At 42.0% G+C, this 12,306-nt stretch overlaps 1 protein-coding gene and 1 pseudogene across 3 annotated transcripts in view; one reads left to right on the top strand and one right to left on the bottom strand.

Annotated features, from left to right (window-relative positions):
* The first annotated feature begins 5,722 nt into the window (after positions 1–5,722).
* Positions 5,723–6,620, top strand: LOC103601479 (annotated as a pseudogene).
* Positions 6,621–8,658: 2,038 nt separating this feature from the next.
* The window catches only part of WFDC2 (WAP four-disulfide core domain 2), a 7,875-nt gene continuing 4,227 nt past the window's right edge, over positions 8,659–12,306 (bottom strand). For all 3 annotated transcript variants that reach the window (XM_008585893.1, XM_008585892.1, XM_008585894.1), the window contains exons 3-4: positions 11,158–11,310; positions 8,659–8,823 (exon numbers count right to left, since the gene is read on the bottom strand). In XM_008585893.1, the coding sequence (XP_008584115.1) occupies positions 11,159–11,310 (152 nt within the window). In that variant the 3' untranslated portion in view covers positions 8,659–8,823; position 11,158. The remainder of the gene's footprint in view (positions 8,824–11,157; positions 11,311–12,306) is intronic.

Genomic DNA, 12,306 nt, shown 5'->3' with positions numbered 1-12,306 from the left:
CCAAGAACCCAAGATCTTGTCCACAACCTTGATGACCTAAGCCAATGTCCTTTACTTCAGCAAGGAACTACTGAGTGCTCCAGTACCTAGGCCACAGAGGCACTCACAGACAACTCTGATGTTGAATATGGCTGAAGCAATGACACAGAGACTACACTACTGTGTCTACCTGGAACCAATACTAAAACACCCAACCCAATGGTCAATATAAAACACAACTACAGGGGGGAGTCCCTCTCTTCAAAAGACACTCATGAGTATTAGAAAAAGCAACTGCTCAACCAGATGACCAGACATCTATGTAGGGATACTAGAAATATAAAAAAGAAAAAAGAAAATATGACACCCCCCAAAAGGAATACAATAATTCTCCAGTGCCAGATCCCAAACAACAGGTAACCTATGAAATGACTGAAAAGGAATTCCAAACAAGAATCTTCAGGAAACTCAATGAGATATGAGAAACCTCGGAAAGATGACACAATGAAATTTAAAAAACAATCCAGGATCTGAAAGAGGAACTTTATAAAGAGATAAATACCTTTAAAAAAGAACATAGCGGAATTCATGGAACTGAAGGATTTATTCAACAAAATAAAAAAATACAACTGAGAGTTTAGGCAACAGACTAGAGAAAACAGAGAAAAAATTTCTGACCTTGAAGAAAGCCTTTTTGAAAGAAGCCAGGTGGATAAAAAAAAAAGAAAAAAGAACTTTAAAATATGAAGAAAACTTACAAGAGCCATAAGACACCTTGAGTGTACAAATGTCAGAATTATGGGTGTTCTGGAAGGGGAGGAGAAAGGGAAAGGCATTGAAAATCTAATCAACAAAATAATAGTAGAATTTCCCAAGTATTAGGAGAGATATGGGCTTCTAGATCCAAGAGGCTCAAGGATCCCCAATCAGTTTCAGTCCAGAAAGGTCTTATCTGAGACATGGTGCAGTCAAGTTGTCAAAAGTCAAAGACAAGGGAGAATCCTAAGAGCAGCAAGAAAATAGTATCAAGTCACCTATAAAGGAGTCCCTATCATAGTAACAGCAGATTTCTCAGCAGAAACCTTACAGGCCAGGAGAGAATGGAATGATATATTCAAAGTACTAAAAGAAAAAACACTGCCATCCAAGAGTACTATACCCAGCAAGGATATAGTACTGAAATGTAGGAGAAATAGTGTATTTCCCAGAAAAACAAAAACTGTGAGAGTTCAGTACCACATGACCAGCCCTACAAGATATCCTCAAGGGAGTCCTGCATCTGGAATCCAAAAACTGACAATCATCACAAAGAATACATGAAAAAGAACAAAACCTACTGGAAGAGCAAATATGCAAATGAGGAGAAAGAAATTATATCTTACCACTTCAAAAAAAACAATAAACACTGAAGACAAACGAAAAAAGGCAAAAAAAAAAAAAAAAGAATAAAAGATATTTAAAACAACCATCAAAAATCAATAAAATGCCCGAATAAGACAATACCTGTCAATAACAACTCTAAATGTAAATGTACTAAATTCCCCACTCAAAGGACATAGACTGGCTGAACGTATTAAAAAAATAGACCCACTATATCCTACCTACAAGAAACTCACCTCACCTGTAAAGACTCACACAGACTAAGAGTGAAGGAATGGAAAAAGACATACCATGCAAATGGAAACCAAAAACGTGCAAGAGTAGCTATTCTAATATCAGATAAAATAGACTTTAAATCAAAAACTACAAAAAGAGACAAAGAAGGTGATTATGTAATGATAAAGAGATCTATTCAGCAAGAGAATATAGCGATCATAAATATATATACACCCAACACTAGGGCACCCAGATATATAAAGCAAACACTGTTAGACTTAAAGAGAGAGATAGCCCCCAATACAATAATAGTTGGTGACCTCAATACCCCTCTCTCAACAAGGAAAGATCATCTAGGCAACAAATCAACAGAGAAACACAGGATTTTAACTACATTTTAGATCAATTGGACCTGGCAGATATTTACAGAACATTTCATCCCCCAACTACGGCATATACATTCTTCTCATCAGAACATGGAACATTCTCCAGGATAGGTCACAAATCAAGTCTCAACAAAATTTAAAAGTTGGAATCATTTCAAGTATCTCTTCTGACCACAATGGATTAAAACTAGAAATCAATAATAAGTAAAACTTCAGAAAGTATGGAAATTAAATAACATGTTACCAAATGACCTATGGGTCAAAGAAGAAATTAAATGGGAAATCAAAAAGTTTCTTGAAACTAATGAAAATATAGACACATCATACCAAAACCTTTGGGATGCTGCAAAAGCAATACTAAAGGGGAAGTTTATTGCAATAAATGCTTACATCAAAAGTATAGAAATATTTCAAATAAACAATGTAATATTACACATCAAAGGACTAGAAAAACAAGAGCAATCCAATCCCAAAATCATTAGATGGAAAGAAATAATTAAGATTAGAACAGAACTAAATGAAATAGGGACCAAAAACAATTATACAAAAGATCAAACAAAATGTAGGGCTTTTGAGAAAACAAACAGAATAGGTTAACCATTAGCTAGACTAAATAAAAAAAGAAAGGAGATCCAAATAACAAAACTCAGAAATAAAAGAGGAGACATTACAACTAATACCACAGAAATACAAAGAATCATGAGAAACTATTATGAACAACCCTATGCCAACAAATTTGAAAACCTTGAGGAAATAGATATATTTCTGGACACATACAAACTGCCAAGACTGAGCTAAAAAGAAATAGAAATCCTGAACAGATTGATAACAAACAACGAGATTGAAGCAGTAATCACCAGTCTCCCACCAAAGAAAAGTGCAGGACCAGATGGCTTCTCTGCTGAATTCTCCCAAAGATTTAAAAAGGAATCCTTTTGAAACTATCCCCAAAAATTGAAACTGAGGACATTCTCCCAGTCTCATTCAATGAGGCCAGCATCACCCTGATACCAAAATCAGACAAAGATACAACAAAAACAGAAAACAACAAGCCAATATTCTTGATGAACATAGATGCAAAAATCCTCAACAAAATATTAGCAAACAGAATACAACAGCACATAAAAAAGTTTATATATCATGATCAGATGGGATTCCTCCCAGGGACGCAAAGATGATTCAACATACGCAAATCAATAAACGTGATACACCACATAGACAAAATCAAGGACAAAAAAAAACTTATGATCATCTTTATAGACACAGAAACAGCATTTGACAAAATTCAACACTGCTTCATGAGAAAAGACTCTCAGCAAGTTAGGTAGAGAAGAAAAGTATTTCAACAAAAAAGCCATATATGACAAACCTACCACCAATATCATCTGAATGGGGAAAAGCTGAAGGCTTTTCCTTTAAAAACAGCAACAAGGCAAGGATATTCACTCTCACTGCTACTATTTAACATAGTGCTGGAAGTATTAGCTAGGACAATCAAGCAAGAGAAAGAAAGAATGGGCACCCAAATTGTCCCTGTTTGCAGATGACATGATTCTATATACAGAAAAACTTAAAGACTATCAAAAAACTCTTTGACCTGATAAACAAATTCAGTAAAATTGCAGGATACAAAATCAATATACAAAAATCAGCAGTGTTTTTACACTCCAACAATGAACTAGCAGAAAAAGAAATCAAGAAACCAAGCACATTTACAGTAACTACCAAAAAAATAAAATACCTAGGAATAAATTTAACCATGGAGGTGAATTATTTCCACAATCAGAACTACAAATCACTGCCAAAAGAAATTAAAGAGAAGACAAAAACATGGAAAGACATACCATGTTCATGGATCGGAAGAATTAATATTGTGAAAATGTTCCTACTACCCAAAGCAATCTACAGATTGAATGCAATCCCCATCAAAATAGCAATGACTTTCTTCACAGAAATAGAAAAAAACAATCCAAATATTTATATGGAACAATAAAAGATGCCAAATAGCCAAAGCAATCCTAAGCAAAAATAAATGAATAAAAGCCAGAGGCATTATACTAATGGACTTCAAGTTATAACACAAAGCTACAGGAACCAAAACAGCATGGTACTGGCCTAAAAACAGACAAATAGGCCAATGGAACAGAGTACAGAAAACATAAGTCAACCCACTACTTATAGTCAACTTATCTTTGACAAAGTCACCAAGAAGATACATTGGGGAAAGGACAGCCTCTTCAATAAACGGTGTTGGGAAAACTGGATATCTGTATGTAGGGAAATGAAACTAGACCCATACCTCTTATTGTATTCCAAAATCAACTCAAAATGGACTAAGGATGTTGGGAAAACTGGATATCTGTATGTAGGGAAATGAAACTAGACCCATACCTCTTATTGTATACCAAAATCAAAGACTAAGGACTTAAATATAAGACTTGAAACTATAAAACTCCTAAAAGAAAACAGGAGAAACACTTCCGGATGTAAGACTGGGCAAAGACTCTATGAATATGACCCCAAAAGCACAGGCAACAAAAGAAAAAATAAACAAATAGGATTATATAAGACTAAAAAGCTTCTGCACAGCAAAGGGACCAATCAACAGACCAGAAAGACAATCTACAGAATGGGACAAAATATTGGTAAACGATATATCCAACAAGGAATTAATATCCAGAATATACAAGGATCTCAAACAACTTCACTGTAAAAAATAAATAATCCAGTTTTTAAAATGGGCAAAGGAACTGGATAGACATTTCTCAAAGGAAGACATACAAATGGACAACAGGTACATGAAAAAAGGCTCAACATCACTAATCATCAGGGAAATGAAAATCAAAACCACATTGAGATATCATCTTGCCCCAGTTATACTGGTTATTATCAAAAAGACCGAATAACAAATGCTGGCAAGGATGCATAGAAAGGAGAACCCTTCTACACTGTTGGTAGGCATATAAATTAGCGCAGCCACTATGGAAAACAGTATGGAGCTTTCTCAAACAACTATAGTTAAAACTACCATACAATCCAGCAATCCCACTACTGGGTATATACCCAAAGGAATGGAAATCATCAAGTTGATGGGATACCTTCACTACCATGTTTATTGCAACTCTATTAACAATAGCCGAGATATGGAACCCACCTAAATGTCCATCAATGGATGACTGGATAAAGAAAATGTGGTATATATGCACAATGGAATACTATTCACCCATGAAAAAGAATGAAATTCTGCCATTTGCAGCAACATAGATGAGTTTGGAGAAAGTTATGTTAAGAGAAATAAGCCAAACACAGAAAGAGAAATACTGCATGTCCTTGCTCATAAGTGGGAGCTACAAAAGAAGGAAGGAAGGAAGGAAGGAAGGAAGGAAGGAAGGAAGGAAGGAAGGAAGGAAGGAAGGAAGGAAGTAATCAAGCACAATAATATGTTGACCTTCCAGAATGAGAGAACAGAACTATGGTTACTAGAGGTAGGAAAGAGGCAGGGGGAGGAAGTTTAGGGAGAAATTGGTTAATGAACACAATTATTAAGTTTAGTAAAGATGAATATGCTAATTATTCTGATTTAATCATCACATATTGTACACAAATATTGATAGTCAACTCTGTATCCCAGAAAATGTATAACCAATTATGTTTCATTTTTTTAAAAAAGTTGATCCAAAAGAAAAAAAGGTCCTAGGGTTTTTCCCCAGTAGCGCTGCTGAACCTGCAGATCTGTGTCAAGCTGTGGATGTGGGTCTGTGTTCAACAGGATGGGGTTTGTTAAATTGTCAAGAATAAAGCCTGGTTTAAGAGATACCAAGTGGAATTTAGAACACAAGAAGGTAAAACTGATTACTTATGCTCATAAATGCTTGGTAACCTAGGATAGAAATAAGTGCAACACTCCCAAACACAGGATGATAGTCTGTGTAACCAACAGAAATATCATTTGTCAGGCTGTTTTTGCCTGTGTAGAAGGGGATATGGTAGTCTGCACAACGTATTCTTAGGAACTCTCAAAGCATGGTGTGAAGGTTAGCCAGACAAGTTATACTGCAGCATATTGTACTGGCCTGCTGCTGGTCTGCAGGATTCTCAGTAGGTTTGGCATGGATAAAATCTATGAAGGTCAAGCGTAGGTGACTGTAGTAATACGGTGTAGTAAGCATTAGTGGTCAACTTGTGCCTTCACCTGCTCTTTGGATGCAGACCTTGCCAGAACTACCACTGGAAATAAAGTTTTGGGGGCCTTGAAGGGAGCTGTGGATTGAGGCTAGTCTTTCCCTCACAGTACAAAACAATTCCCTGGTTATGATTCAGAAAGCAAGGAATTGAATGCTGAAGCACCTCAGAAGCACATCACAGGTCAGCACATTACAGAGTATGTGCATTATTACCTAAAGGAAGAAGATGAACGTGTTTACAAGAAACAATCTTCTCAACACATAAACAACGTAACTCCACACATGATGGAGCAAGTGTATAAGGAAAGCTCATGCTGCCATATCAGACAATCCAGTCTATGAGAAGAAGCCCAAGAAAGAAGTTAAAGAGAAGAGGTGGGACCATCCCAAGGTGTCCCTCACCCAGAACAAGGGTCGGGTCGCTCAGAAGAAGGCAAGCTTCCTCAGAGCTTAGGAGCGGGCAGCTGAGAGTTAACCAGACAACTTTCTATGATGACTTTTCAGATAAAGACAATAAACTTGTTTATCAAGCAGCTAAAAACGAACAAAGAGAAAAAGGCCATGGGGTGGGGGGAAGGGAAGGAAAAAGAAGGAAGTTTCTAGGCCAGAGGCTCCTCCTGTCCTCATCTAACCCATTTTCTCATCTGCCCCATCACACCCCTCAGGTCTCCTTTCCTGGCATTACTGGAATCCTTGGTCACCTCCACCACCTCTATCCCAGGAGGCCCATGGGTCAGGGCCCCTTGAAAAATTCCCACCCCCCTTAAGGTTCTGGTAAGGGCCTGAGGTTCCATCTCCCTTGGACCCCCACTCAGGGTGCCCCTGTGCAGTCTTCTCACTCAGAAAAACCTCAACCACCAGGTCTGATATTCCACAGCTAGCACTGCTTGAGTTAAATCAGAGTAGTAAGTTGCCTGTCAACCCCAGTCAATGGGTAACTGTAGCAGCTGCCTGGAGCCCCATGTTGAGGATTCTGTGGTCACCTGTAGGCTCATGGAAAAGAGCAGCATGAGTGACCAGACTGTGTGGCGTGGGTGCTGGTTGGAGGAGGGACGGCATGCAGACAGTACACTTTTAAAAAAATCTTTTGAATATTGATCTGTATGGCTATACTATTTATATAAAATAAAACTTTGTTTTATTTATTTTTAAAAGATGACCGGTAAGGTGATCTTAACCCTTTTCTTGTTGTCAGCACCACGCTCTCCCAAGTGAGCTAACCGGCCATCGCTATATGGGATCCGAACCCGTGGCCTTGGTGTTATCAGCACCACACTCTCTCAAGTGAGCCGCAAGCCAGCCCCAAAACTTTGATTTAAAAACAGAGTTGAGTTCAATCTCTCTCCCCTACTGTAATATCCTGTTGCAGTGGTCTCTATACCTATCTCCGTGCTTCTCTTTGAATAAAGTATGCTTTACCAGCTTTGTCTTATTTATTTTTAATTTTTAGTGAATCATAATTGATTATACATATTTTGGGGGTTCATTGTTGACATATGTTGATCAAATCAATATTACTTGTATGTATATTGTTACAAATCGTACTTATTCTTTATGCCCCTTGTCCAATCTCTCCCTATCCCCCTCTCCCTCCCCTCTCCCGCCTCTGATAACCCTAGATTGCTTCTCTCCCTCTGAAAGAGTAATGGTTACTCTGTTGATTTGTTGCCTAGATGATCTGTCCAATGCTAAGAGGTGTGTTCAAGTCCCCCAATATTATCATAGAGGACATGCTTCTTCTATCACTCTGGAATGGGCTTTGTGAAGAGAAATATGCTCCTTTTCTTTAGTCCCTGCTGGTGACTTTCCTTGTATCAATGCACTCCAGTGGCTGGTGGATCATCTTCATGGTGGTTGTGGCATCTAGCCACTTTTGTGGCAGCCGTGGTTACTGTGGTGGCTGTGGTGGGCCACCCACATGGAGGTGATGTTTTTGGCATGTTTCTTGGCACATGCCTCAGGTCAACCAGGCACATTGCCAGTGCCTTTGGGCCTGCCCAGGGATCTGAGGTATGGAGCCGAGGACTGGACCCCCCTCCCACAACCAGGCACACTACCATCTTTAAACAACAAAGGATGCTGCCATTACCATTTTTTCCTGTGTGGCCACAGGCAAGTAACCTCATGGAGTCCCAGTCTGTTACTAACTTCTCTGAGGACTGCTTTGAGGAGCCAGGAGATCTCATAAGCAAATCTCCTAAGCACTATGTCTGGCACTAGTACCTGCTGCTACTATTATCAAAATGCCTGGCAATGATTCTGAGTGACTTTGGAGACATTCCAGGACCTCTCTGAGCCTCGGTTTTCTCATCCATCATCCTGGGGGGGTAAAAGCCATACTCACAGAGTTGGTGTGAGCATCCACCAGGAAAGTGCTAGCACATGAGAGGAGCCCTGGATTTGTGTTCTTTGTTTCAGAGTTGGTCCCTCCCTGGACTTGGTGCCTGGATGATCTGGTTGCCCCTCCACTCACCCACCCACCTTAACCCAAGTAAGTGGAGACAGGAACAGAATGTGCTGAAAGCAGTCACTTTATTGGTTGGAAAAGGGAGACGCTGTAGTCAGCCCAGGAGGGAATGGCAGAGGCCAGAAAGAGGGGAGAGCAGCTGGGATTGAGCCAAAGGCAGGGCCAGGCAGAAACTTCCTCTCCCCACTCCTCAGGCTGGTGGTGGCTGGAGCTGGAGGAGGAAAATCACAACACCATCAACAACAATATCCATCATACTGGGGAAGGGTACCTGCAGCTTAATTCCTCGACCAACAACCACCACCCTGCACCCCACCCCAGCAAGGTCTCCCCTTCTTGGGGCTCTATTTGCATTTCTCTGCACATTCTGTACTCATCCTCTCTGCTTCAGACCATCCCCAGGACACCCCTAAGCCTATCATGGTCCCATCTGACCACTGTGGCCTTCTTGAGGGGCATGATCATTCATCTCCATAAGAATCCCTCTACCACCAGAAACTTTCACCATGCCTTCATTCCTTAGGATAAACTAGGTCCTGTTAAGCCCCATTTTATAAACGAAGATATTTGTGGCTTAGGGAGGTGAAAGAAAGGATCAGTTAAATGTCAGAGATGAAACGTGAACCCGGGTCTTCTTGACTGCAAAGCCCACCCATGCAGTTTGCACTCATGGAAGCAAGAGGTGGTTGGCATTGTTGCAGAGCTCTGGGCCCTGGGGCAACCGTGGTTCCCTCTGAAGCACTAAAGAGCACACCCCCCTTTCTGGGCTTCCATTTCCTCATCTGTGCACCATTGGAATTAGTGATCTTCAGGTTCCTTTGCTGAGCTCTTGTGAAATGTAGCACATGACAACAAAGAGATTTCAACCAAAGGGCACTTCCAAGTTCTTGCTCATTCTGTTCCCTATGCCTGAACCTCCCCACTGCACTTCACCAGACCACCTACCTTTTACTCATCTTTTAGGATTGGCTCTGGGCCACCCCTCCAGGTAGCCTTCCCTGTGTCTCTGCTCCATCCTCCCCCACCCACCCCTCCATTTCCTCCTGTTTCCCACAACTCTCACAAGGCAATGACTACAGACTTGGGGAGGATCCGCCCTCCATCCATCCACCTCAGCCACTGGACTGCAAGCTCTAGAGAGGGCAGTGGTCACCTTTCTGTCCCAGCACCGAGCACAGAGCCTGTGACCCAGTGCTGGGTCACCCAACTGGCAGTCTCAGCATTGGCTTCATTGGGTTTTTTTTTTTTCTCCCTTTACTTCTTTACTCTTACTTTATAACTCAGTATTGTTTTGTTTTTAACTATGGGGAAGGGAGGCTCCACAATCTTTTCCTTTTAGTTCCAGAGCCACTAGAGGTGGCTGAATTTAGCCCTGGCCTGCCACAGAATAAGTCCTTGACACTTCAAATACACATTTGATGAACTGAACTGAAGTTGACCGATCTCGGCTATGTTTGTTCTGCAAAGCCAAGTTCTTTGGCGAAGGTAAAGATTAACTCTTCTCCTGCTTCCCACTAACCAATGAAAGAGCTTCCTACCCCCCCAATCCCTCCAGCCATTGTTCCCTCCCCCAGGATACAGCTGCTCCCCACCCCACCCCTGCCCCCAGCTCCTGACTTATTTGTCTGTTAAACAAAGGAGATCATCTCTTTCTCTCACAGCCCAATTCACCAGCAAATATTGCCCCACCTACCTTCACATATGTTCCAGACCCAGCCACTTCTCTCCCCTGCTTCCATCCTGGTCCAGGTCATCTCTCACCTGGTCTCTCACAGGAGCCTCCCAATGGGTCTCCCTGGGTTTGCCCCACCCCTCTACAGTCTCTTCTCCACACAGCAAGTCAACCAGAGCACATCCCTTTCCAAGGGTGCAACATCTCTGGGTCAAGACCAAAGTCCTTACCATGGCCTGTAAGGCCCCAAATGAGCTGCCCCGCTCTCCACTTGCCTCTTGCCCTCTCTTCTTATTATTACCTTTCCCTGCTCGCTTGGCTCCAGCCTTCTGGCTCTTCCTGAAGTGCCCCAGGGATGCTCCTGCCTTCACACCTGCTGTCTCCTCTGCCCACAACACTTTCCCTGGATATCCCCACGGCTCCTTCCCTCATTTCCATCAAGTCTTTGTCCAAATGCCACCTTCTCGGTAGGGCCCTCACTGACTGTCCCACATAAAAAAAGCAATACCGCTCTTCACTTTCCCCTCACTACCTGTACTCCCTATCCCCATTCTCCGGCTTCCTTTTCTCATGGCACTTATCTCCTTCTAACATACGACAAAATCTACTTGCATATTTACTGTATCACGCACGAGAACATAAACACCATCAGAGCAACATTTTTGTCTGATTTGTTCACTCGGGAGTCCAGCTCCTAAGCGGTGTGCAGCACACGAGAGATGCTCAATAAACATTTGTTGAGTGAATGAAAATAAATGGACAGATACATGGGCAGTAGTCTGTTTGCCCAGGTCTTCCTTATCAACCCGCTGCGGGTACCATCACACCTGGGCATCAATGTGCCTCTTCTCCTCCGCCCCCACTCCCACCCACCTCAGAACTTGGGTGTGAGGCAGGACATTCTCCCGCAGCCGTTGCGGCAGCATTTCATCTGGCCAGAACACTGGCTGTCCACCTGGCACTGGTCGTAGCAGAGGCCGAGCTGGGGGAAGTTAGCTCTTATCGGTGGGCAGGAACCCTGCTTTTCTGGGTAGAAAAGGAGTAAGGGCAGGTGGGCCGAGGGGATGCGGGAGAACACTTACCTAAGCATGACCCTTGCTGCCCCTCACCCTGGCTTCACAAACAGCAGAGCTGCCTGCCTGCATCACTCTTGGGAGCCTGAGCTGCATTCAGGGGCCCCAGGAAGATCTGCAAAGCCCTCCTCCTGCTCCCAAATGGTTTTGGAATCAGAGGACCAAAGTTTGAGTCCCAGCTCTGCCATTTTCTAACTTTGTGGCTGAGGCCCAGATATCTCCCAGAGCCAAGTGTGTTTAGGTGTCACAGGAAATTAGTCCCACTCAGATCGTGGGGTTGTTAGGAAAGCAGTGGAGGCCAACACATATTATTTCTCCCTAAAAGATCAAACTACTTTGTAATAATAATAACGAGTAATTATAACAGTGAACACTTAATTAGCTCCTACTATGTACCAGGCATTATGTTAAGCACTTGGCATATACAAATTAACTCATCCAATCTTCCCGATCATCCTAAAAGTGGAGGAGGGTCCCATTAATATTTCCTTATGTTACAGATAAGGAAACTGAGGCACCAAGAGGTCCAGGATTTGAACTCCAGGAAATCTGGCTCCAGAGTGTGCGTGTGAACCACTATGCACTATTATGCTGCTTCGTACACTGTAAAGTGCAGTGAACATGTGAGGGGTTACACACTCACAATCTTCACTCACTCACACAGACTCACTCCCAGTTACAATCACTCAACACCATGGCCTTCCACACACACACACCCATTCCTGCACAGATGAAATGACACATTCTTCCACTAACACACACACACTAACAGCTAATGCTGCAGAGATGTGTCATTTACAGTGATCTCTGTGGAAACCTATTATCTCCTTTAATCCTCACATCAAATATCTCCTCTGAAGGGGACTTTTCGAACCATGTTCATTCATGTTACAGATTAGGAAAGTGAGGCACAGAGAGGTGAAGGGGTTATCCAACACCACACTGTTGA

The sequence above is a fragment of the Galeopterus variegatus genome, unplaced genomic scaffold (genome assembly GCF_000696425.1).
Source record: "Galeopterus variegatus unplaced genomic scaffold, G_variegatus-3.0.2 Scaffold3749, whole genome shotgun sequence".
NCBI classification, from domain to species: domain Eukaryota; kingdom Metazoa; phylum Chordata; class Mammalia; order Dermoptera; family Cynocephalidae; genus Galeopterus; species Galeopterus variegatus.
Note: the sequence above shows the minus strand (reverse complement) of the source record. Positions and strands in the feature narration are given on the sequence as shown.